The 26860-nt window shown below is 51.1% G+C and overlaps 1 protein-coding gene across 2 annotated transcripts in view; it reads right to left on the bottom strand.

Moving 5' to 3' along the window:
- Prdm16 (PR/SET domain 16) overlaps positions 1-26860 on the bottom strand; it is a 321449-nt gene that overhangs the window by 15651 nt on the left and 278938 nt on the right. For both annotated transcript variants that reach the window (XM_036179796.1, XM_036179797.1), the window contains exons 5-11: positions 19765-19867; positions 13093-13303; positions 11110-11257; positions 10433-10586; positions 6151-7567; positions 3216-3303; positions 390-559 (exon numbers count right to left, since the gene is read on the bottom strand). In XM_036179796.1, coding sequence (XP_036035689.1) covers positions 390-559; positions 3216-3303; positions 6151-7567; positions 10433-10586; positions 11110-11257; positions 13093-13303; positions 19765-19867 — 2291 coding nt within the window. The remainder of the gene's footprint in view (positions 1-389; positions 560-3215; positions 3304-6150; positions 7568-10432; positions 10587-11109; positions 11258-13092; positions 13304-19764; positions 19868-26860) is intronic.

The following is a 26860-nucleotide window of genomic DNA, read 5'->3' on the forward strand; positions in this document are numbered from 1 at the left end:
CAGCATCACTCCCTCAGTCTGGGATCTTAGTGGCTGGGATCAGCAAGGGAACCTGGGAGCATGTCCTCCCAACACCATGAGCAATGGCAGAAACAGCAGTACAGGCTCACCATCCTTCCTAGTGCTCTGGCTAGTGCTGACCAGCTGTGCTCCTCTGGCTTCTGAGTCAGGTGAAGCTAAGTTGCACATTGGGCTCAGGTGACACAGCATAGTGGACAGTTTTAGAAGCCCTACCCATGTTACTCATGTGTAAAAGATGACACCAAACAGAGTATGCTCACCACTTTATCGTGACTGCAACTCTGGCCTCTTCCAGAAGCAGGTTCACAGCCACAGGTATGTGCTGCCCCTTCCCAACAGCACCCAAGGGGCCCTCGGCAGCGTCTCACCTGCATGTGTACCTCTCCTTGCCCTTCCTGAGGATGGGATCCGAGAGCGTTGGGGGTGGGGACCGGAAGTTGAAGGGGTGGTGAGGCAGGGGCTGCAGGGAGCTGCCTGAGTCGGCCTTCATGGCTGCAAAGCTTTCCAGCTTCTCTGTCATGGTTTCTATGGCTGACATCTGCAGGTATGGAGAGAACAGAGGTTAAGTACTCAGCCTAGCTGTTATCTGTCTTCAGAGAGTGGGCACCTGGGGTCCTTGTGTCTCTAATCATATCTGTAACTCTTTGTAGCCATTGGAGGCAGGGCCATAGCTTATTCTGTCCTGTCCTTCTTAGAACTGGAGCTATAGCCTAGGGTTATCTGGAGTGGTTCTTTCAACCCGGTAGGCAGAATCTGATTCTAACCAGGCTACTCAGGCTCCACAGAGACTCAAGGCTTTGGTAACAGGGGCATTGATCACAAAGCTGCATCTCTCCCATTGGTGCCATGGACACCATGGGAGGCCTCGGCAAGGCAAGAGAAAGAGGGGTTGAAGAAAGTCAGGGAACAATTTCCTGGGCACGGTTACAAGTTGTGATGAGGTGTCCTGGTCCTCAGGAACTGACATGTCTCTGCTAAACCTCTATCCCAGAGGGCTGGTTTTGTCTGGCAGACCACAGAGACAGGGCTGGTGAGGGTAGGCAAAGACAGGAGTGGAGCAGGTATAGGTGGAAATGTAGAGGAAAAAGGTTCAGGCTCTTCTAGTGCTGTGAATGTTGGGGGAGTCTAGGCCTAGAGGAGGACCCCAGATCCCTCACCAATGGAGCATGGGTGAACATGAAGAGAAGGTATGACCTCCTCACCCAGGCTCCTCGCTCATGGCCAGCTGCCTCTGCTTAGTGCTAGCCCCCTGCACAAGGGACTTGTTCACCGATGTCAGAACCTGGGACCCAGCTGCCCATAGATGAACAAAGGCAGCATGCCACAGGGCCGTGATCCTTCTGCATGGCTCCAGTCACTAAGCCCTTCAGCACCTGTCAGAATGCCCAAAGCATCCTTGTGGGCTCTGTTTGTTGGGCACTGCCAACAGGGAACAGAGGGCTTTGGACTACTGCTTTAGAAGCCTCCTAATACAGAGACTTTTGTTATCTGGGGAAATGACAGTAGGGCTGTAATGGAAACCCACAGAAAGCAGTTGAGTGGACACTATGCCCAGCCACAATTGTGAGCCGCTGGACAGCTCTGTACAGGCTACAGAGATTCAGGCCTTGCCCCATTGAGATGGGAATAACACATGACCCTCAGCAGAACATGCCACACGCACTCTTCACAGCCCATGCTCACTGGTGGGCAGATGGAAACTGCCTTGCTCTCTAAGCTACCGCCTAGCTCCTCTAGAGCCTTTCCCAAAGCCTGAAAGATGGATCTTCAGGGTGACACTGAGGTCTTTCGCACAGCAGTAACTGCCTACCTCCCCACAGGTCCTGATGATAGCCTATGAACATAGAGACTCCTAAGGCTCCCAGGCTTGGCAAGGAGCTGCTTTGGGGCATGTCCACTTTGCCTGCACCCAAAGAGCTTCTCATTCATATGTCAAGTCTCAGGCCCAGAAAGGCTTGGTGATGATGGGGCTGGGCACTGGAGGGTACAGGTTATTCAATGTCGCTGCACAGTAGTAATGTCTGTTTCATGAAAACCTTTCCATGGTTACCAGGCTCTTTCTGTCTGAGTGACAGACAGCCTATCAGACCATTTAACTGGTAACCATAAGTCATCTCTTTTCTGCCTCTTCATCCTGGCTCTGGGCCACAAGGGCAGGCAGAGAAAGTAGGCTCACAGGAGCAGTGGGCAGAAGGGACAATGGGCAGCCGGCCCCCCACAGACCTCTCTTCCTCAGGCCGGGTGGGTCCTGCCTGCTTGGCCTGCTCTGCCCCATCAGACATTCCCGTGAGCTCCTAGCGCAAACACAAACACCGGATGCGCCTGGCTGGCTTGTCGACTTTTTCCAGCCAGCCCTGGGAAAATTGGGGGAAGCTATTAACCAAACTCTGAGGCCCATGGAACAATGGGAGCTCTAAGTTTAGCTGTGAACTCAGCCAGGGTACAGGTTTCACAGACTGGGCTTACTCAAGGCGGGAAGCTCAGGGAAGAACAATGCTCTATGCAGGGCTTTTGGCCTGAAGATTTGCTGGTGGTAAGGGAGGCTTAAGGGCTGTGACCTGCAGCGCACAGGAGGGGACAGACATCTAGTACTGAGAACAGGACCCTTGGAGGACTTTCCCTTGGGCTGTGCCCTTCCTGGGTAGGGGGGGGGGGGGGGGGTAGGGTAAGCATGTGGCCTGGGGGCACAGGCAGGGACCTTAGCAGGCTGGGGTCTATACTCCACTTCCTGACTGTGGGGCTCTCTGGCTTCCATAGAGCTCCTTGGGAATGGCTTGGCTTCCCTCTGTGTTCTCTCTGCTCCTTCCTGCTTAGTCTTTCCCCTGCCTCTTTCCACAAAGGCCTGTCCTTCCTCTGGTCCTTTCACTGAAGCATGCTAAGGTATCATCCACCCCAGGTACACCAGCCCCAGGGTTTCCTTACATCCAAGACTATGATCCTCTTGCCATCTTGCACCAGGTGTATATCCCTTCCTAGGGCCTGGGACCCTCCCAAGCATGGGCAAGAGGCCCCTAGACAGACCCAAGGGCTTCTCTATGAGAACCCACCCTTCCCCATGTTCTCCAGCTCCACAGTGACCCATGGGATCTGCAGAAAGCCCCCCTCTGCCTCCTGGGAACCAGAAACCTGAGGCCCAGAGCTTGTTGACGTGGGGCCGAAGAACACCCATCTCGGATGCCCACTGCGGCTGTTACCTGGGGGTGGAACAGCAGTGGGGACGGCCGCAGGTACTTCTCTTTCAGGACTCCCACAGGGTCTGTCACCTTCCGCTTTTCTACCCTGCTGGACAGCAACACAGAGGGTTACATACCCCACTGAGCCACCTCTTCCTTGGCAGCGTGTCTGTGCCGGGTTAATCATGAGGCTGCTGTGGAGGCGGCAACAGAGCTGCCCAGCCGACTCCGACATGAATTCCACTGGGCCTTGAGGACAATGGGGACAAGGCCCAGCTGCCCCCTTGCCCAGATTCCCCCAGATTCCCACTGTCCCGTTACCTACTCAGTGGTTGGTTCCTTCATATACTTTCCAACTTCTTTTAGCGCCCCTGAACCCCTCCAAACAGTTATCACCACTTGTATATGATGGAATCTTCGGAGGTGCCACGTGCACCAGCCTCCTACCCACTGGTTGGTCGTGCCTGTGTGTGTGGGGGGGCTGCCCTCAGGGTCTCCAGCATACCCACAAGTTACTCTTCATCACTTGCTGCCTACACCTCAACTAGCCTGTCCTGATGGTCACTGGCACAGTGCACTGTGCCTATTTGTGCTCACAAATGTAGGTTTCTGTCCTGGGAAAGTCACCAGAGACTTCCTACAGCAGCCAGGCAGACTGTACCGGAAAATCCTCAGCAGCTGTTGGAGATTGCAATTCCAGAATCTTCCTCAAGCGTCAGCGACAACTTGTTAGACATTAAATCTCCATGGTCAGTGTAAGTGGCAGCCAGGTCCTTTCTTTTGCCCCCACAATTCCCAGCAAAGGCAGCACTCCCCTGTCTCAGGCACTGGTGGTGCAGAAGTCCAGGAGGTGTTTTGTTCAAACCCGCTAACCCTCTTACCCCCAAGACACCAGAGCAAGCTGTGCTTCAGTTGCTCATTTGCATCCCTCCTGAGCCCTGGTCCTGCCTCAGTTTACCCCTTCTCCCAATCGATGCCCCTGTTCCCCTGCCTTCCAGGGCACAGCAGCTGGAGAAGCTGGTGACTGTCAGAGTGACATAGGAGGAAAGCATAGCAGCTCTAGGTTCCCAGAGGAGACCCAAGTCCTGTCCATGGGACAGTGAGGAAAGCAAGGCCAAGACCTGGTGTGGCCGTAGGAAGGGCTTTGTGAAGGGGTGGAGATAAATACCAAGACACTTGGCTCTTGGCAAAAGTTGTCAGCCTGCAGCTTCACTCAGGTACTTAAGGCTTGCCTGCTGCAGGGAGGGGTCTCTCATGACAGTGTTCAGCCTTTCAATCATCTAGGGATGGCGACGCTGGCAGAGAAAGGGACCCAAGCAGCAGGAGGGGAGCCTTGATGAACCTAGTGTTGTAACAGTGGAGTAGCTCAGGACCCTCCTTATGGTCTGGCTGCACTCTGCCCTAGTCTCCCGGGCCTTCACCTGGAGGGGATTCTGAAAACACACGTATTTGTCCACCATGACTGGACCCGTTTTGCAGAGGACCCACACTGAGGTGCATTGCTGTTGTTCCCACTGGGCTCATCTGTCTGCAGAGGCTTGTCCAGCCCCTCCTGTGGCCACAGGTCAAGGTGGTCCTAAGGACAAGCACTGAGCCTAGCTTCTGGACATTATGAGTAGAGATTATAGGAGAATGTCATGGGAGGCTCTGGGGTCCTGTGGTCAGTTCCCATGATTCTCCTCTCTCAGACTGACCATGGATTCTTTGCAGCTTACAGAAATTATATGAGGGTCATCAGTCTGGTAGAAGGGGCAGGTAGGAGAAGGAAGAAAAGGCTGGAAGGGGGCTCAGGCTGAGTTCCCTCAGGCATGGGGTCTTGCCAGAAGGCTCTGTTTGTCTCCATGTACCTGCCCACGTTCTGTATGAGTCCATGGGGTAGCTGGTGCCTCTTGCTTCCTGCCTTAGAAGAGCACTGACTAGTACTTCCGCCTCTCTTTCCTCTCTGGAGCCTCAGCATTTCCTCATGTAAGCTGTGAGAGGCACATTTTCTAAGAAACACCTGATGGATATCTTTCTTGTTTCCTGGGATTATGAAGCCAGAATCCGCCAGAAAACAGAAACTCGCCGGGTGGGGAAGCTTCAGCCTGGGGCCTGAGTAGGTACCTGTGGGTGCAGGAGGCCATGTCCCCTGGGTAGAGGCTGTCCAGTCTGCCTTGCTTGGATTTTCTCACAGATTTATCACCTGCTAGCCTCTCTCAGAGCTGTAGGTCTATCCTCAGTCCTCACACCATGGCCAGCCCCAAGGAGACACATGTTCCCTGAACATCTCTTGATGCGTGCTCACACATGTGCACAATATGCCTGACAAAGCAGGGTCAACGTCCAATGCATAACCAACCTTCTTCTTAGGATTACCCTCTTCTTACTCCCTGGGACTCCCTCACATGGCAAAGTAGGTGACATACGCTGGCAGGGTTAGGACTCCAAACATGGAAACTGGCTCTGCTTTCCAAGCCCACCTGCCTTTTTGGGTGGCTCAATGCCTTTCCATAAGTTAGAGTAGACTCAGACTTGCCCTTCATTGGAACCAGTAGCTGAGAAGCAAGAATTCTGCCCTACCAGGACCAGCTCCTTTGCTAGGTCCCCTCATGTGGCTCTAGGGTAGTGTGGGGCCACAGGGCAATCTCAGGAGAGTAGAGCTGCAGGGAGATGGAGCAAGTTCTCAAGAGGTAGAGAAGGGTGTACTGACCTTCATAGAGGGCAGAGGTTAGTTCCAGAAAAGACAGCTGATGAGGGAGGGGCTCTGGATGGGGTCTAATGGAGAGGCTCGAGGTAGGCTGGAAGATATCTACCCCTGAGGGAGCATGGGGCCCCATGGGCAGAGGTACCTTCCTGATGCCAGCAAATGCACATGGAAGAATCTTGAGTTAGATTGAGAGAGAAAGACAAAGTCTCTGCCTAACTCCACGGATGTGGGTCCCTGGGGAGAGCCAGTGAGGGCAGGCCATGTTAATACCTGTAGATGGGATCCATGAAGAAGGGTGAGGGCTTGGCATAGTGCAGGGATGGCTGTTGGGGCAGCTGTGCTGGGCACACCTTAGGCAGCCCCTCGCCAACCCCCGGCTTCCGTTCACCGTAGATGTGGTTCTTCCGTGGTTCACGGCTGCCTCCATTCTGGCTCGCTCGGGCCCTGCTGCCGATGCTCAGGTCTAGTGGCTGTTCCTCACCAGATGAGGGGACCAGGGGAACCTTGGGTCTGAGCAGGGCAGGTTTGGCCTCTTTTGGTTTGGTGGTGAGGTCAAAGGGGCATTCTGCACTGGGGCCTCCCACCTTGAGAGCATCCCGGGGGGACTTTGGCTCAGCCTTGACCAGCAAGTTATGGGCGAGGGCTCGGTCCGTAAAGGGGTAGAGAGAGTGGGGGAAGTTGGGAAGAAACTGGAAGGGGAACACGGAGTGGTAGGGTAGCGAGCCCAGCTTCTTCTCCTGCATGCTCATGAAGCCAGGACCAAAGTACTTCTCAGCAATGGATGCAATGGCCTTAATGGAGTCACCGGCAGCTCCCGAGGCCGTCAGCAGTTGTTCCTCAGGTGGTGGGAAGAATGAATGTTGTGAGTAGAAGGTTGGCACCTCAGCCACACTGTTTATGGCCCCAGGGGGCACTGATTCACCCCCAAACTCAGGTTTGCTTTCAACTGGCTTGGCTTTGTCCTTGCCCTTGTCTCGGTCACTGTCCACATCACTGTCCAGGTCTGAGCCTGTGCCTGTGGTGGTGTCCAAGTCTGTCCCTGTCGTGGTGTTGATATCTTCAAAGTCACTGCCATCTGACATGTCAGGGCTCCTGGTTTTAACCTTCTCCACATATGCATCTTCCAACCGGCCGTCAAATTTCTCCTCTGGCCCCGTGGCCGCCATGGCACCCTGGCTACTGTTGCTGACTGCAGAGACAAGGGGCAGGGCTGGGTTTCCCAGTGGGCTGGGGAGCTTGGCGTCCTGTGCATGGTTCAGGGGGCTCTTGAGCAGTGGCGTGGGAGGTAGCAGAGGTGGTCGTGGGTACAAGGATGGAGGGAAGATCCCTGGGAAGCCTGGGGTGAGCGTGGGGAAGGCTGGAGGGGCAGCTGAGAAGGGTAGGCTCCCAGGATGAGGTCTGGAGGGGAAGTACTCAGTGAAGCCTAGACCCCCATGGTTGAGGGTGGGGGAGGGTTTTGTCTTGTCCATCATGGGGCTGGGGGTCAAGGGCAGGCCTGGGGTGAAGATGCTGCCCGGCGTATAATGGTTCTTGCCCTCACAGAAGCGCCGGTGCTTGTTGAGGGAGGAGGTAGTGCTGAACATTTGCCCACAGTCCTTGCACTTGATCTGAGTTCGGCAGTCAGCATGCATCCGCTTGTGCCGGCACAGGTTGGAGAACTGCGTGTATGACTTGTGGCAGACCTCACCTAAAATAGCCACAGAAGGCAAATACAGATATAGAGTGAGATCACCATAAACCCCAGGTACAGATGCAGGCTGGGGGGCTGGCAAAGATCACTGTGCCCTTCCCTGGGATCCTGGCCAGGTGGACCATGGTGCCTCAGCCTTCTGTGGTGGGAAGCATGGCATCTTTATGGATTGCTGGTTCTTACCCTGGAGTATGCCAAATGCCCACAGCTCTCTGGAAACCACTGGGAAGACTGTCTGTGGTCCAGATTGGGCGAGGGCAGAGCAAAGGCACACAGCACCAGAGTCTCATTGGTGGCTAGGAGATGGCTAGTTCAGAATGTCCACATGTCTTGCCCCAGGGGGTGACCTTGGTTGGCTGTTTCTACAAAGGAGCAGTCACTTCTTTCTAGTTTAAAATGCTCCTTGCTTCCTCTCCCCATCTCTGTCCCAGTCCCTGCCACCAGCATCTCAGGAGACGATGCCCCAGTTCTCAGGAGCCCTAGAGTTAGGGCTTGGGCTGGGAAGCAGGGCTCCTGATTATGCTTGTCTACAGTTTTGGAGCTGGCCAATGATGGGATGAGACTCTGTCTGTGACCTTCAGGGAAAGGGCTGGGTCCATGCTTTCAAACTTGGAAACTCTCCTAGCTAGGAGCTTCCAGCCTGGAGGTCCAGCAGGGTCTGCTCTAGCTGACAGACACCATCATGTCTCTTACAGGACAGGGCTGTAATACCAGCTGGATCTCAGCCTAGCCTAGAGGCTCAGAAGACCCTACAGCTATCTAAGGCCTGGCAACTGAAGGTCAGTAAAACATTGATCAATCTTTCTCTTTTTCTACCAAAAAATAAGGAAGTATATGTTGCACATTCATCCACACACTCACACCCCTATAGTCATATTCCTCCTCCCAGTGACAGGGACATGGACACACACACACACACACACACACACACACACACACACACACACACACACACTCTGTGACTCTCCCCACAGGACAGTTTGCTTCTGTAGCATGGTAGAAACAGTGATTGAAGCCTGTCTCTTGTTTTCACTCTCTACAAATCCCAATCTGCCACTTTATCTGAGATGTCTTTTCTCTGAAACTATCACATACTTTAATCACAATATCTATTTATATTAGCTTCCCTGACTTCCTGGTTGTCACAGTGGGGCATTTTCTGGCTGAAAGGAGACAAATTTTGCTTCATTTAATCAAATCTTTCCTTTTTGGGATACTGTTCCAGGAAAGGCACCACATTTAGGTGGTATATAAATAACCTCACCTTACTCCTGGTCTCCCACAGGGACCCAAAAGGCAGATCCCAAGATCAGGTTACCTAGACAGACTAGACCCCTGCTGGGTTCCTGAGCCCCTGAGGAATCCTGGTGGTACTTAGAGATCATCTTTTGCCATCATCATAAGCAAGCCTCCCACTCAGGAGCCTCCAGGGACAGAGGGACCCTTGGTTCCTACCTATTATTACAACTGGGGACAGGAACTCTGTGGTAGACAGGTTGTAGAGACACCTGGGCAGTCCCATGAAGGGCAAGTCCTAGACACTGAGAATGGCTGCCAGCCAGTTCAGAGCCATCCAAAGAAGGTGGCTGTTTCAGGCATGGGGAGAAAGTCCTGGCTGCTACATTATGCTGAGTACCAGGAGCAGAGCTGACAAATTTACCAAGACAGGAGGGGACCCTGGGCAGGAGTTCCCTTTGCTTTTGGGATATATGTGTAGATGTGCATGAGCACAGGCATACATGCATGCATGCGTGTGCGCGCGCGCGCGTGCGCGCGCACACACACACACACACACACACACACACACATACCTGGGAGGGGGTAATAGCGCCAACTTACTAGCCCATACCATATACTCTCACACATGCACACTGACTCCTTTAAAGACTCTCTTCTGAAAAGCATTCATGAGAATGCCTCTGTAACCCAGACACTTTTTCTCTTCCCCTCTCTCTTTCATTTTACCCCCCTCTCGTATACACATTTGAGCTCCCTGAAAAGAAAGATGCCATCTCAGTCTCTGTGCGCAGTGAAGTGAGGGTTTGGAGACTTGTACACCCAGGTTTCACTTGGCAGGCAGACACAGCATTTGCTTATATGTTGCTGGTGCCTGGTCATTGGGGGGGGACTCTTCTCCAAGTAACACACCTTTCCTTGGAAGGGCCACATTAATAGGCTCCCCTTTACAGGTTTTCAGTTTTCCTTCCAAACTTCCTACACCCTCTCCAGCACACTCCATGGTCTGTAGGATGCACACAGGATACATCTCACATCTCACACTTATCTCACACAGGTGTGTCATTCCAACTGCATGGCACTCTCACAAGTGCCACTGCCTGTCCACTTCTGGGTATTTCTTTTTAGTTGGCTACCCTTTGATCAAAGCAAGGTTGCAGAGATGGGCCAGACCACAGACAAAGGAAGAAAAGGTCATGGACGCCAGGATATCCTTAGAAACACCATGCTCAGTACATGTCATCTAGGGATGGTCACATTCAGACACTCTATAGGAGACATGATGCTCACAACATGTCAACTGGGATGGTCATACTCAGAGGTCCAGTTGGGGCTCAGTTAGGGTGGGAACTCAGGGAGGAAGGGCCACTGGTCCCTTCTGCAGAAAGCTCCATCATTAGAGTGACCCTTGCCTACTGCCTTCCTCCAGCTACTGCAAGGAAATCTGGAGGTGTGGGGTAGATGCAGGAAGGGGAGAGGGATGTGTCTATACCCTTGGAAGAGGCCAGTCAACAAGGTAAGGGCACGGTGTCCCATGCCCTGTATCCAACTAGGACCAGCTATAAAGGCTTATGGATGGATGGGGGTCTTCAGCAGGGACCTGGGGCACCAGGCTGGGCAACTCACATATGAATGGCTTCACTGTGCTGTGGATATGTTTGTGCTGTTTGAGGCCAGAGGATGTGGCGAAGGTTTTGCCACAGTCGGGGCAGGCATGGGCCCGGGCACCAACGTGCTGTGAGCGGATATGACGCTGGAGGTTGCTGGGGTCCGTGAACACCTGGGGAAACAGATGCCATTGGTGCATGCCCCTCTTGAACTCCACCATTAGCCCAGGAGTATGAAGGCTGGGCCCTCTCCCTCTCCTTTTGTTGCACCTGCATTAAGATGGTTGGGATAGGTCTTACTGCAGCATTGATTACTAAAGGGCCTTAGTGGGATGCTCAACCTCTCCTGGTCTCAGTTTACCTGCCAGTGGCCTCAAAATGCTGTGTCTCTGAGGCTCCAAGACACTCAGTATTTTCTAAAGCACTAACCTGAGGGGTCTGAGGTCTGGGGACTTCACCCTGTAACCCTCGGCATTGCACATTGGTAGTGGTCACAGGGCTGCTCTGGAGAAGACTCAGCTCTGGTCTTGGCTGTTCCCCGCAGGACTGTTTGATGACATAATCTCTAAGACTTCCTGCCCTTCTCAGTAATGAGGAAGGACCTAAATGACCTCAGGGCATCTAATCCACTACACTACATCTCTCAGGAGTTTCACAGTGGGGTGGAGGGACAGCGCACAGGTGAGTGCCTGGTACCTTGACACAGTTTTCACATTCGAAGCGCTTGCCACTGTCGTGAGACATCTGGTGGCGGATGAGGTTGGACTTCCAGTTGAAGGCCTTGGGACACTGGTCGCATTTGTACTCACGCTCCTCCGTGTGGACAATCATGTGTTGCTCCAAGCTGTGTACAGGGGATGGGGATCACTCTAGGGTCCATTTGTCCAGAAGAGGAGGTCCCCTACCCCATATGGCTTGATCTCCTGTATGTGACCCTTGCAGGTGCTAGCATGCTGCAGAGGGATCACAGTGCATGCTGGCAGCAGGCCCATACTATTCATCTTTCCCAGGTCATTAGGAATGAGGGAAGACAACCTTCCCATATCAGAGGAAAAAGCCAGTGCCTGAGCCACCTTCATTCAATGCTACCATATTTCCTAGCCAGTCAGGGGCGGGCAGGGGTGGGTGGTGGTGGTGGATAAGCAACCCTTGTCAGATGATCCCAACTTTAGGGCTAAGTTTGAGTCTGAGGTTATGATACACAAGTATAATTCCAAAATCCAGGAGGCTGAGGCAGGAGAATTTCGAGCTTGAGGCCAACCTCTATCACACAGCTAGACCATATCTCAAAGGGCATGGCAGGGGAGTGGGGAGCTAAACTTGGGCCTGGGGGAAAGGGTTCAGGGTACCAACACTGTCATAAGTCTCAGAGTAAGACCGAGGCCATGCAATTCAAGTCAGCCCTCTGAGAGGCTTGCTGGCTGACTAAATACAATCGAGGAGTGGTAGGCACCAGCAGAGGGTCTTGGATGAGGTGTGTTACAGTGATGGAACAGCTGCTCTGGGGCTGCTCCTCTTGGCTACACTAGTAACCCCTAATCCCCTCCTCCCTGGGGACTCTGCCTCTCCTGTCCCCAGGATGACCGTTAATCTTCATGAGCAAAGCAGTAATACATCACGGCCCGTTAATTATGGGGCCCAGCCATCCGTTTAGAGCAGAAACGCCTGCTCCTCCAGCTCCCAGAGATTGTATCTTTTCCTTGTTGTTAATTGTGATTTATGTGTTTATGTAAAGAAAACACGGACCCTCCTCAGCCCTGTTCTCTGCAACGCGCTCAGGCAGGATTTGCCCACACACTTATTCTCAGTCATCTGCTCAGGATGGAAGGTCTGCTGTCCCCAGGGAGTCCATGACGGGATTGGTGGTAAATCCCTAGTAATCACAGAGGCCATTTGCAGCCTGATAGGGTTTTGCTCTGACTTTGCAAAGTTGTCCTGAGCAAACTCTTCAACAGCAGAGGCTCTGAGGCTGGAAAAGTTTCCAAACTCCTCCACTCTGGCACTGGGGCCAGAGGTCCTAGCTTCCCCTACCCAGAGCCCAAGATGCTCTTTTGTCCCAGGGGTTCCTAGAGGTCCCTAAGGCCCTCTGTGCCTGGATTCTCACACAGGTCTGTTCCAGCTGCCTATGTCTGGTTGTCACTCAGCTGGGCTTGAAGCTCTCTTGGCCCATGCCTCTGGAATCCCTCCCAGGCAGGTGGCTGCCATCTGAGGAGGGCATGCTTATGAATGAGGGCCCTGTATGATCCTTTTGTGGGTCTACTGAGAACGGCTGTGTATGTCCAGAGAGCAAGGCTGGTCTACATCCCCTCTACATCGGGTGCTGCAGCTCACACCTCCCAGTTTGGAGCCTTATTGCAAAAGTATCCCTGGGGCCAGATGATGGCAAGAACACATTGGTCTGTGCTCTCTCTGTCTTTCAGTTTGTGTGTAGGGCAGTGGTGACAGTGGCCTGCAGACCAGGCCCAGTGGGTCCTCCTGCTGGGGCCAGGCCCTTTATGGTAAGAATCCTATCTAGTGAGAATTGGTGAGAAAATATCTGCAGCTTCCAGCCATGTGTAGGGAGGTAGCACATGGGAGCCCTTGGTCTCCTAGTCCTAGGGCCCAAGCCTGACAGGGAGGTGGGATGGGGACCAAGGGGGCTGCCAACCAGAGGGAGTGGGAAGTGAGGCAGAGAGGCACCTGTATTTGTTGGGGAACATCCGCTCGCAGTCCTTGCATTCATGTGCTTGCCCATCACTGCCCCCGATGAGGCCCTCAGGCTTGAGTTCCTCCCCAAGGCCCTCATAGAGTGGGGCCCCTGCAGAGCTGCATGCATACTTCTTGTGGCGCCTCAGATCCAGCTTGCACTGGAAGAGCTCATCACACTCGTCACAGCGGAATGTGGGATCCTCTGCAAGACAGAGGGCAAGGAGGTGAGCAGAGAGCCAGACACCCACCCCTGGATCCACAGGATCCCAGAGACCCAACCCATCCTATTGCTCCAGGGCTTCCATCCACCCGGCTGCTCTGAGCCAGCTTCCTTCCAGCCCTTGTCTTGGCTGCCCAGGGATACAGAGGTCACAGGACAGATCAGGCCACGCTGAAGGACCTCATCTCTGCATTGTGGAAACACTGAGCAATGTCAGGCTCCTCCCTGCATCCCTAGTGGCCACTGTGAATTCAAGGAGGCCCTGCCTCTGAGTGGAGAAGGAAGCCAGGCCAAGTGCTTTGTTTATGAATTAGGAGAAAAAAGAAGGCAGAACTCCATCACATATAATAAATTATTGTCGTCAAGGTCAAACAAATTAAAGGGGGCAGCTATTATTAAGTTTATGAGGCAGCATCCCGAGCACAGTGCCAAACCAAACAATTAGCCCGGAGCTGTGGCTGGGGCGGGTCTCTGCACCCTGCCCCGCCTTCCTGCTGCTGCGGCTAGTCCTTCAGTTTTCACCCAGGCCTAGAGAGAGAACACCTGCTCTCAGTTCTTGCACAAAGAGGGCTTATGTGCACACATGGGCACAAGCATGAGCATGTGCATTCTTCATACCCTCTGAAGTTACATGTGGATATTTATGCTAATGCAACTGTGTTTGTATGAGCATCCCACCCCATCTGTACCCATGTTTGCAAAGCCATGTGTGGATGTGAGTGCATACCTGGGCATCTGTACCCAGACTTTGGTGAATGGGCATATGCACATATGTGTACCTTCTTGTAAGTGCAGGCACATGTTTATGAACATAATTACATGTGTGGTGTGTTAGAATATTTTCACATTTGAACATACATGTAGTTTATGTATGTCTGCATAATGGGGCATGCATGTATTCATGAACATCTTCATGTGACTTTGTATATATTTTTGTGGGTTATGTATGCATGGGTGTATGTGTTCTATACATCTGTGGACATGGAAGATTATGTGTAAGGTGTTTGTGTGTACATGTGTGGATTTGTGTCATCGTGAATACAGTTGCAAATAAGTGTACATGTTTGTATGTAAATGGGCACGTGTTAGGGGTTTGCATTTGTATGCCAACGTGTGTGTGTGTGTGTGTGTGTGTGTGTGTGTGTGTGTGTGTGTTTATGAATGCTGTATGTGGGAGGTATGCCTGCATCTGTGTGCATGTGCAAATGTGTAGGAAGGTGTGTGTGCATTGTCATGAGGACTGGCCTGGTGTCCAGCAGTAATCAGGGACTTGGGTCAGGGCAGAGCAGTGCTGCCGCTGGCCTCAGTGCCCACCTGAGAGTTTCAGAGTAGACAGGAGATAATGAGCTTCTCCCTGCCCTGAAAAACATGGAGTTCTAAGGTGGGGCCCTCTCCTGCTGCCCAAAGCTCTCCTGAGTGGAAGTGTAGAGGTGATATTCAAGTGTTGTCCTGGGCTATACCTGGCACTCTAACAGTGGGTACCCAGAAGTCAAGGTGGGACTCTGCAGGGCTGAGTATCAGATGCACCACTGAGTCCTTGCAGTGATGCTCACCAGGACACCAGTGCACTCAGCAGGGCATATCTGGGGAAGGGGAAATGCTTGGATGCCAGGGAATGGACATGTGTGTGTTTAGGGCTGACTAGGCAGGCATTACTTCTGATTTCCAGGGTCCAGACATCCTGGCCCTACTGGCTTACCTAGGCTGCATAGCAAGCCTCTTTTGGGAGGAAAATGAGACCATGGAAGGAAGGTGCTATGGGTCCTTTGGGTCTGGGGAATTCTTTCCTACACGTAGCCCTGCTGCGCTGTGCTGTGCTGGGGAAACAAGGATTGTATTCTTGCCTTGGATTGAAGATCTCCACCCATAATATCTCCAGGGAAGGCCCTGAGTTCCTCCTGAGGTGCCAGAGTGGGACCATATGACTCACAGGATAGGGTGGGGAGGGGGCAGGCATAGGTAGTTCACACACAGAGGATCCACCTTCCACGTCTACAGAAGGAATGAAATATAATTCAAAGAGGGACTCCTTTCAGAGCAGTGGGCTGTGAACACTGTGGATGCCCATGTGGAGGCTTGCTGGGCGCTCTTTGGGTCAGGCAGTATGCAGTGACCCTCCACCCAAGGGGATGCCCTATATCCCTGCTTTATCACTGGTCAGCTGTGGCTGGCCCTTTTCACTATCTGGGCATGAGATACAGGGCAGCAGAGTCCTGATTCCCCACAGTGGATTATAAGCCCAACAGCCAGACTCTATGTGTGTTTGAAGGTATTCATGTCTGTCACCCTTCATGCCCCCAAAAATGCCACCAGGAAGGATCCTGTGTCTGGGCAAATTAGACATATGCTATTACATAGTCCTCTGTGGCTCTGCAGAGCTGCTCCTGAGGGCTGGAAAGGGGTGGGCATGCAGATCATGAAAAGTCAAGAATGAGAAATGCTTACTTTTATTATGCTCTTTCTAGACTGAATGAGGAAAAGTCACAGCAGTCTAAGAGGAACATGACATCACCAGCCATATCACTGGCTGGCCAAAACTTCTAGTTCTGATTTGAAATTTGGGCTTAAAATTATTTTATTTTAAAATTAAATTTTAAAAAGTTGTTTATACACAGGGTCTCACTATGTAGCCCTGGATGGCTTGGAATTCGCTATGTAGACCACACTGGCCTTGAACTCGCAGAAATCTACCTGCCTCAGCACCCGAGTGTTGAGATTAAAGTCATGTGCCACCACCTCAGGGCTTAGGCTTAAAATCTTAAATGTAGGGATTTAATAAGCAAATTCAGCTTGATTCTCACTCGATGCCTTAGAAGCCACCCTGGAGGGGATAGAAATGACCTTGGTGACAGTGTTACCCTTCTCCTCTGCCCCTATGTCTTCTGGACATTAAGCTGTCTCTGTAGAAGGATAGATTTGGGGATAAGACATGCCTCTGCCCAGGTGAGTGGGGTGGAAGAGCCTCTTAGATTCTTCCAGGCAGGGAGGGCTGGCCCTGGGCACATACCTGGGGTACACTGCACGGCATTTTTATTTTCCCAGCACACAAAATTCTGTTTAAAGAACCGTTGAAAGGGCAGGTTATACTGATATTATGTCTATTACAGCCCATCACAGCCCAGATCGCTCCTGTGCACACCACACAATGGGCCCTATCGTGAAGAGGGGAAGTGGATTGCCAGGAGGCCTTCTAAATGAAGAGAGTGTTTGAATGCCAACGATTTCTCCAAAGAGCAAGTGCTTCTCAGGAAAGAGGAAAAGAGAAGTCTTCCTCCTCCATCCAATAATCAGAGCATAATAAGGTCACCTGACTAACGAGTGGATTGTGCTGTCCCTCTGGTCACCTGTGAGGATGCTGAGTTAGCATATCTCTACAGAGCTCCAACTCTGTAGTTGGCGTATCTGTCCAGGGGAATCATGCTGTTCCATACCCATGAGCAGGCAAACCAGGGGTTCCATTTCCTCTTCATCACAATGGTCCACACCAGACCTCCAGCCTCCCCAAAAGCACAAGAAAGAGCAATTGGGAAAGAGACTCTATCTAAATGTGGTGGGGGTCCTGGGTTGGGGTAGATCAACCTTCCACCAAATTATACTGTACTGGCACCTGCCTGCCAAACCCACACTCGCTTGTCTAGCTCAAGCCCCATCAGCAACTTTCTCGGCTGAACAGGAATGTAACAGAAAAATAAACCCCTGCCTAATGGCTTTGAGACCGAGGGGTTCACAATTACCCGGCACCCGCATCCTAATCTACAACTCCAGCTCAAAAGCGCTCAAGAGTCTACTCCAAATTCCTGTGGCGATAAGGGGCTGGCTGCATTTAGCCAGGGCTGGGATAAAAGATTTTTTTTTATGATAATTATCTTAGTGAGGGACGCGTTTGCATTTTCTTTCTGTGCAAATTCTGAGTTAAACTAGGATGTGTGTTGGGGGTAGCTGTTGGGGTGGCACAGAAGTGAACTTGACAGCGAAGGTTAGGGAAGTCAAATATTTGATGTCAGACTATTATATGTGGAAAGTAATTAGCTCTCAAATGTTTGATCAGTCATTAGGAAAATGTAGAGTGAGTTATTTAATATCGGGGTGGAAGGTGTGTATGTGAACAAGAATAAAGACTTTAAAAAACGTTTTGGAAGAAAGGAATTTCATTATATGAATGGAACTACAAAGGTAAAGATTCTCCTTTCAGCCCAGAAGATGTATCTTCTGTGACTCTCAGGTGCTGGCTGAGAGTCACGGGTCCTTTCAACAATCATTTGGAGGAAAAGGAAACCCCCTCTTACTGCACAAGTCTTGGCAATTCATTTTTGTTTTCTCAATGGCTTAATTAAAATCAAAATTTAGAGGAGGCAACAGAGAGGACTTGGCTGGTAAAATGGTCCCTCTACCCCAATTTCTTGTCTGACAACTTCAAGCTATGTATTGCTGCAGAAAAAAAATGAGGCACTCTGGTCACTGGCAGGCTTGTAGGGTCAACAGGTAAACTGAGGCAGCGTTCCACAGGTGTGGTCACAGAACCTTCTGCTAAATCCAGTGGGCATCACTTGTGTGTCTCCTGAGGGAGTCCATGGTCACACAGACAAGGGAATGAGAGTCATTATAGATTCTAGGAACATCTAGGGGACATTGTTTTTCTGTTCACTAGTAGCTCAGCCTTAAAAAAGAGGATAGACACAGGGCTGGAAAGATAACCCAGTAATGTGCTTGCCAAGGAGCACAGGTCCTAAGTTAGACCTCCAGGACATGCTGTAGGCAGAGAGACAGGAGGGTCCCTGGGGCTTGCTGGCCATCCAGCCCTTGCCTAATTACTGTAGGCAAGAGGCCTCGTCTTGCAAACAAGGTAGACAGCACAGTTGAGCAACAGCCAAGGTTGACCTCTGACCTCTATATGCGTGCCGACACATGTATACCTCCCCTGCACACACAGGAACACAAAAACACCTCCACGCCCCACGAAAAATCAGACATGAACCCGTGAGTCCCCTGGTCAGCAATGATGATGGAGTGCCAACAGGCCCATTCTTCATTGCCGACTTAAGGGAGTAGTGTGTGAAACTGGCTTCCTCTCTAGCATCATCATCTCAGAGGTGCTCAGGTATACAGCGGCAGGCAGGAGAGCCTGCTGACACACCCTAACTGACAGGTACCTACTGTGTCAAGAGCTAAAGGACTCACCCTACTGTGGGCGCCATTTTAGCCCTCAGCTTGCTGCCCGCCATTACTTCTCCCCCATGTTTCTCCAAGACTTTAACTATTGGTGAGCATCACTTCTAGAGACAGCCTGGCTGCTCTCCCCTCTTACATGGGCTGTAATCTTTCACAAAGGAAAGCTCTGGGCTCTGCCCAGCTTCACAGGTACCAACTAGGTTGGGGTCCTTTACTACAGAAAGCTGGCAATAAGAATACACTTGAAACATCATCCAGGGGCTGCAGAGATGTCTCAGCAGATAAAAAGTTTGCCACACAAGTGTGAGAACCAGAGTTCAGATCCCCAGCGCCCACATAAAGCGCAGGTAGATGTGGCAGCCTGCCTGTAATCCAGTGGCTCAGGAACTTGAGACAATGGTCTCCAGGCAGCAGGCTTGCTAGACTAGCCAAACTTGTGAGCTCCAGTTTCTACAAGAGACACTGCCTCAATAAATAAAGTAGAGTGATCAGGGAAGACACCCAAGAACAACCATATGCCTTTATGTGCATGAGCACAGATGTGAACACATGCCCCCACACATGTGCACATACACAAAAAATTAGTTTTCTGGGTCATCAACACTATATAGATAAAATTCAGCATAATATCAATTTGCCTACATTGCCTCAAGACCCTCTTACATTCAGGATGTGCTTTGGGGCTCTAATGAAAGGGAGGGGGTCTCTATGCTTAGGGGTAAGGGGCTGGTAGCCTGTTGTGCTGGTTGGCTTTTTTTTTTTTTTTTTTTTTTTTTTGTCAACTTTATACAGGATAGAGTCATCTGGGAAGAGGGAACCCCAGCTGAGAAAATGTCTCCATCAGACTGGCCCCTAGGGAAACCTGCGGAGCATTTTTTAAATTAATGATTGATGTGGGAGGGCTTAGGGCCCAGCCCACCATGGGTGGTACTACTCCTGAGCAGGTGATCTGGGTTGTATCAGGCCAAGCAAGCCATGGGGAGCAAGCCAGTAAGCAGTACTCCTCCATGGCCTCCGCTCCCAGGTTCCTGCCTTTAGTTCCTGCCTCAGCTTCCATCAGTGTGCTGTCACTTGGGATCTACATGCCAAATCAGACCTTCTTCTCCATGCTGCTTTTGGTCTTTATCACAGTGACAGAGACCCGAGTAATATGCCTGGGGTCTGCAGAAGCTCAGCCAGGGCATCAGCTAGCGTTACCAGGTGGCACGCAGGGGTGGGACTCATGTTCTCCTAGATAGGTGGGGACTCAGGGCCACAGCTCTGCAGGGTCTTACCATCCAGGCTGGGTGCCATGACACCCAGGGAGTAGGCGCCCTCTTTCACATGGGCCAACAGCTCTTCTCCAGGTTCAATGTCCTTAATGACTTTATAGTAAATCTAGGGGAGAGAGAGTAAAGACAGTAAATGAACACTGAAGTCACGCGTTATCACCACAGAAGCGCCCACAGAGCCTCTACCCCACCACTGCAGTGCTACCCATGGAGGGGGCTGGCCTGAGGGGGCCACGTGGCCTAATTTTTAAAAAAGATGTTTATTTTATGTGAATGAGTGTTTTGCCAGCATGCATAGACAATGTATGCATGCAGTGCCTGAGTAAGCCAGAAGAGGGAATTGGATCCCCTAGAACTGGAATTACAAGCTGTCAGGTGGGTGCTGGGAAGCCACTGGCACACCTTTGGGATTGAAGGATGCTTTCACAGGAGTCACAGTCAGATATCCTGCATATTGGATACTTAGAATTCATAACTAGCAAAATTACAGTTACGAAGTAGCAACAAAAATAATTTTATGGCTGGTGCTCACCACAACATGAGGAACTGTATTAAAGGGTCACAGCATTAGGAAGGTTGAGAACTACTGATCTGGAAAAGCAAGTGAGCTGTCTCCCGAGCTCCCAAATTGTTTATTTTTTAATTAAAACAAATTTTATTATATTTATTTATTTTTGGGTATATTGAGGGCAATATGTGGAGATCACAGGACAACTTATGGAATCAGTTATTTCCCCCCACTATGTGGGTCTTAAGGATTTAACTCAGGTCCTCAGACTTGGTGGCAAGTGCCTGCTGAGTCATCTCACTGGCCAGATCCAACTGTGAAGGAGGTCTTCTCCAGAACTTTTGTAGCATATGAAGAAAGGAAAGGAACTGAGTCCATTTTAATTTGTTTCATTCTGCTCTGACAGAAAGGATAGGTGAGAGCGGGAGAGTTGGCTCAGTGGTTAAGGGCACTTGTTCTTGTGAAGGACCTGGGTTCGGGTCCCAGCACCCACATGGAGGCTTACCACTTCCTCAGGCACCTGGAATGCATCTGGTGCACAGACATACATGCAGGCAAAGCACTTATATGAATAAAATCAATCTTTAAAAGAAAAAAGAAAGGCTAGGTGATACTCAGTGTCGTGACCCCCATGACCAGGGGTGTCCTAGGAAATATCCCAGATGACAGTGACTTCCCATTGGGAATGCTCCAGTCTGTTCTCAAACCTCCTTTGTCAATGTGAACATAAGACACTTGGCAATAGGGGGACCTGAGGGTTCAGAGTGTTGGTTGCTTGTGAAGGTGCTTTCCTGCTGGGCACAGGCCCTGTGGGTGAGGATGTTGCCAGGCTGTGACTTTTACACCAGTGTGGCAGCAGTGAGCCAGGAAAGCCAGGAGTAGGATGGAGGACAGCCTGCCAGGAGCTGCATCTAGCAGGCGATGGGGGTTTGGAGTCTGGGGGTGGAGGGGGTGTAGTTCTATGTCTGGAGGGAGGGAGCCCTGGGGCCGAGACAGCTACATTTGGTGTGTCCAGTTCAGCAGTATGACCTGAGCCATGTCGGTTGTAGCTGGCTACCACGTCTCCCCCAAAGCCGAAGTCATGTCTGGTTTTCTGGCTGAGATGAAGAAGACTGTTCCATTGGGAAACTGACATCGGAGCAAGGCAGGCTTGGGTGATCTGGGATGTATGTCTTCCCTGACTTTCCCCAGACTCTGCCTTATGTGGGGCCTGGGCCTCCCAGGAGCACAGACCTCGGAAAAGTGTCTCCTTTATTTGGAAGTGTCAGACACATGACGCCATTTCTCTCTCAGGGTAACTCACTGCCTACTGCAGCAGGTGGGAGCTTGGGACTCTGTTCTGTTGTTAGGACTATCTGGGAGTTGAAGAAATGCCCCAGAGACACCTGCTGCTCTGGGGAGGCCTGGCACAGGCCCATCCAGCTGCCCTAGGCTAGCCTTCTGCATTGCTGGAAGGGTATGGGACAGAAGGAAGGGCAGAAGAAAGAACATTTTAAGAGAAGACAAACTTGCCTAAGCACAGGGACCGAGGGGGTGACTCTCCTGCCACAAACAATAAACAACGGTGGTGCGTGCCTTTAATCCCAGCACTCGGGAGGCAGAGGCAGCGGATCTCTGTGAGTTCGAGGCCAGCTTGGGCTACAGAGTGAGTTCCAGGAAAGGCTCCAAAGCTACATAGAGCTAAAACAAAAACAAAAACAAAAACAAAAACAAAACTAATAAACAACGCTTCTGTCCCCACTCATTGGTCCTGGCAGAGGTTTGCGCTATAGCCACTGAAGGGAGCCCGGGCGGCCTCCCAGGAATACAGTCCTACTTAGGGCTAAAGGCAACACGCTCCAGAGCAACACCTGTGAGTCACTGAAGGACACTGCGCTGGGTCCCCAGTGCCTATTGGCTGTCTCCCAGAACACCAGACAGCAGAAGTGCACGTACAGTGCCTGCAGGTCCACCCACAATCTTAATCAGTGACACTCCTTCACAGAGCAGGCCAGAGTAGGAACACACTTGGGAGTCATTCACAGGGAAGTGGATAATACAGACAGAGGCTTTAAACTGGAGACTAGAAATGGGATCAAACAGACTTCTTGAATAAAACCAATGGTTTTCTAAGATGCTAGTTTTACATCATCACACTGTGGCTGACAACTTATTTTCTTAAAGGTCAGACTCAAGCCACCTTGCTTCAGAAGAGGGTTCACCCACAGCTGTCCCAGAGTGAGGAGCTGAGGCCACACAGGTACCTCCTGAGCCAGAGGGGAGGGTATGTGGCAGCTGTGAATAAACTTATGCACATTTCCTCTGGCAACAGAATGCATTCAGAAGCATACAGCAAGTCCATGCTTCATGCCTATGGCTCAGCACCAGTGAGGTGGGTGACTTGGTGCTGGGTACAAGGGCTGAAGGAGAGGAGAATGAAGGCTTGGCTCCTTGAGGTCCTAGTCAGAGTTAGAGCTTGCCACCAACTGGCCTCCCTCCCACCTCTAGTCACCCCGATTGCATGTGGCCATGGCGGCTAGGCTAGCAGTGTGGCCTCCTCCCAACTGGTGCTGGGTAAAGGGAAGAGTACCCTTCCCTTCCTCTCACACCCTTCCCAGGCGGCCGGCCCTTCTGGCCTGTATCCCTCTCACACCTCCAGTTAAGCCTGGACTCCAAGGCTGCTCTCCACACACAACCTACCCCCTTTCTCTCTGGGCTAGAGGAACTTGGAGCCTTGCCACCCAATTCTGGTTCTGAAGGCTACAGGGCCATCAGTTTCCCTCCTGATTCCTTTGAAGGTAGCCAGTCCTCCTGGGACCTGCTCATGCCCACTCCCAAGCCCCTGTTCCTGGAGCCATTGGGCCTCCTGACTCCTACTTTGGCTCTAGAGGCTGTCCAGCCTGCCTCCTTCCCTCATCCCCTCTGAGGGATAGGACAATTCCTGGGAGTCCACACCCTCCCACACCTTTGCTCCTGGGCTCACCGGGCCTCCAGGGACCTCTACTCCGGTTCTGAAGACAGGAGACTTCTGGGACCCTCCTACCAGCATGGACACTGAAACTGTAGCCACAGTAGGACCACAGGTGTCTCTTCCTCATCCTCACAGTAAGGCCACTAGGGCCCCTGCCAGGGACATGTGGGGGACACAAGTGGCAGGCTGGGTAACTGTGGCCAATAGGACTTTGAGCCCCGGACGTAATTAATCAATCTCTATTAGTGCTAATTGCAGAGGCCAGGGCGGGGCCAAGGTGTCCCAGTTTGCCTCCGCCTGGAGGGCTAAGGAAACCAAACAGGAATCTTCATAGACTTTCCTGAAGTCTTGGCCCTGCCTTAGGCAACCACAGGAGATGCATACAGAAGCCAACCCATGCTTTTATGACCTGTTTCAAGAGGCACAAAGCCCTTATCAGCCAGGCATTCTGAGAAAGCCAGTTCCTGGTCTGTGGGGCTGGGTGACTTCCCTCAACAGAGACCAACTTCAGTTGGAACTGGCGCTGTTGGTTGGGGTGCCAGGTTGAGGAGGACAGGGTAGGGCATCTCATGCTTAAGCACTGTTGTCCACTGTATGCTCCTGGCCCCTTCTGCGCCTGGGCCATAATAGACTACACCTGTAGCCCCTTAAGATTCTTACAACTGCTTTATTATATCCATCTGGAGTGCTCTGGCTAATGAGCATCACAAGACAAGCTACAAACAAGGAGAATATGAACCCAAGAGTCTGACCCCCTCCAACAGCATCTTGGGGTGAGGGATGGGTGACTGCCAAGAAGAAGTATATTGACTTCTTTCTAAACCACAGTGCCACATGTTTTAGGGACATATGAGTTCTGGGGTCCTGTCACTGCAGCTCTGGTGGCCACTCCTTGTCTGAGAACTTGAGGGTGGCACCCTTCTTCCCAACAGCTGAGATGATAAGCCTAATAAATGGCTTCTGTTGGTGGCTCTCAGAAATAAGTACACAAGCAGACAGAGCCTGAAGGTGAGCCTCCGCTTCTTCCTCTCCCCTCATCCAGCAGTAGCAGCTTAGAGTTTGGACCAACACCACTGCCTCTAACTATACTTCGCTCAGCCCAAACTGTTTTCTTTTCCTTCTGTCGTGTTCCAGACACAAAGAGGTGGCTCCACACAGCAGAGAGAACTTAGAACCTTCTCACTGAAAGGTAGACACCTGCTTGGGGATCAGGTTCAGGCCCAGGAACCTTTCACACAAATGAACACCCAGAAGGCAGTTTACAATGGCTGCCAGCTCTAAGCTTTTTAGGGCCCTTGGCTTGTACTGAAGATACTGTTGAGTGGTTAAGAGCAAAGCCCCACAGTTCCCAGGCCTGCTTAGTCTGAGCAACCTAGCATTGACATAAATGGAAACCCCCTTGCAGGAAGGATACAAGGACAGCATGGGCTTAAAGTCAGTGGACAATGCAGGTGGTTCCTCCAGTGTCCCTACATCTGTGTGGTCCTTGCTCCACATGCTGGAGGAGCAGGGGCAATTTCAATTTCTGTGTCTAAGCCTTGATAATTGTTACTGTATGTTCTATCACTTAAAATTTAAAAGTTCCTATGCATTTATCTCTTCCTTAGTCTCACAATTTGGATAAGGATTATAAAAATATAAAGTATCAGCCCATAGTTAAGTAATCAACACCATTACATGGCTTCCAAAGAGGCACTGCATTTAATTAATGGGAGATAAAGTCTGACAAACAGCTGTTATACTGGGCCATCACCACAGTTGAAAGTTGAATTTAAACTTAACTGCTCTCCAAAAAAGAGGATCCCTTTGATCCATAGAAAGCCTCTGACAGGTGACAGTTTTCTCAAAATAAAACAAATTTGACATACATTTTTTTTTTAAGGTTTTAAAAAAATCTAAATTACAGTGTGTGTGTGTGGGAGGGTCTGAGGGCAAACTTGCAGAAGTTTGTTATTTCCTTTCACTAATGAGCTTCCAGGTATTGAACTCAGGTCATTAAATTATGCGGCCAGTGCCTTTACCTGCTGATACATCTTACAAGCCTGCACTGGTATTTTGAAAGTGTTTTGTCCGCTGGTTAAGAAAGGCTCAACAAATCCTCTAATTACACCTTGTTTGCTTTCAAAGAGAAAATTGTGTTTAGCTGTTTGGTGCTACCATTTCAAAAGGACCATAACAAGATATATGATTTTTGATTTAAAATGATGTAGGAAGAAAGCCAAAGGAGTCAAGGAAGGCCATGGGCTCAGTCCTGATGACTCTGTTTAAAATATGAGTCCTAGCAGATCACACACGGTGGAGATAAAGAGGGTCTGGGCAGGAGCTGTCAGCCACCAGGCTTGACCAGCCCAAGCAGAACCAGGGCCAGCCCTGTGGACACTTGGATGCACAGCTCCTGACCAGTCCTCTGTTTGAACACCCTGTTCAATGCATTCAGGAGGGACTGTTCTCCTGCTGTGGGCAGACCTGCCCCTTGAGCTTCCTTGGCTGTGGATGCCTCAGTTTTCTAGTCATGGGCTGGGCACGGCACCTGACTGCTCTGCCCTGCCATGGAATACTGGGGTGCTGTAGAGACAGCACAGGCTTGGGTTGTTCTTACAGATGAAAGGGGATGTAGGAAGCCAGAGCAGCATGGCTTTCCTAGGGCTGCTGAAAAGCATGGCCTCAGCCCGTCCTTCACCCTCAGCCTGCTGACCAGCAAACCCTCCTCTACCCACATTCCCACCCCACTGAGGCAATGCATGAAAAAGAGAAAATAGACCCTCTGTGAATAGATTTCTGCCCACCCCCTCCTTCTTCCTGTGGGCACACTATTTCCAAGCTCTCCTTTTCTTTCTTAACATTAAAACAAATCCAGTAACAGACTCTGCTTGTGTCTCCTAAATGTTTCAAACCAACTCATTTGCTCATAATTGCAGGAGAAAAAAAAAAAAAACACCCAGGGGTGACCTGGATGTTTTGAATTTTCTGAGAGAGAGGTCTTGATGGAGGGGGTGGTTGGGGGCTCCTCCTCAGGTGTCCAAAGTGGAGTGAGATGCCCATGGGTGCTTGTTCACCCTCAGGCTCCTGCTCAGATGGAAGAGACAGCAAAAGCACCCAAGATGGGCTGCTCATGGCTGCTTGGCATCTGGCAATGTTCTAGGTCTGTGGCTTTATTACCTCCCCAAATACCAGGGCAAAGCCCTAGTCCCCCAATTCTGCAGTGGGCATGTTGTTCTTACCAGATGGGCCACCTCAAAGCCTTTGGTTTTCAAAAACAGGAAAATTATTGGTCTTTAGGGGCCAGGTGTACTCTGGGCCAATGGCCATCTGTGGCCTTTGTATATATAGGAGGAAAACCCAAGGTCTACCACCGTCTCTTCTGCTGCCTGGCTCTCCTTTTCAGAATCATAAGGAAGATTCCCACCTGGACATGAAGGATGAGACCAGTCCCTTCCCATGAGCAGGAGGACTCTTGGAGCTACAGAGAAGGGAATCTCTTAGCTCAGATGGGAAACTGGGTACCAGGTAAATGACTTTCCAGCACTGTCACTAGGCAGGGTGGGATCTGAGATGGACAAGGAGCATGGAGCCAGGATAGCTCTACTGGAGAGGGGCTACTTGCTTCACATCCACCCACAGTCACCAGCAGACTGGACACT

The sequence above is a fragment of the Onychomys torridus genome, chromosome 2 (genome assembly GCF_903995425.1).
Source record: "Onychomys torridus chromosome 2, mOncTor1.1, whole genome shotgun sequence".
In the NCBI taxonomy this organism is placed as follows: domain Eukaryota; kingdom Metazoa; phylum Chordata; class Mammalia; order Rodentia; family Cricetidae; genus Onychomys; species Onychomys torridus.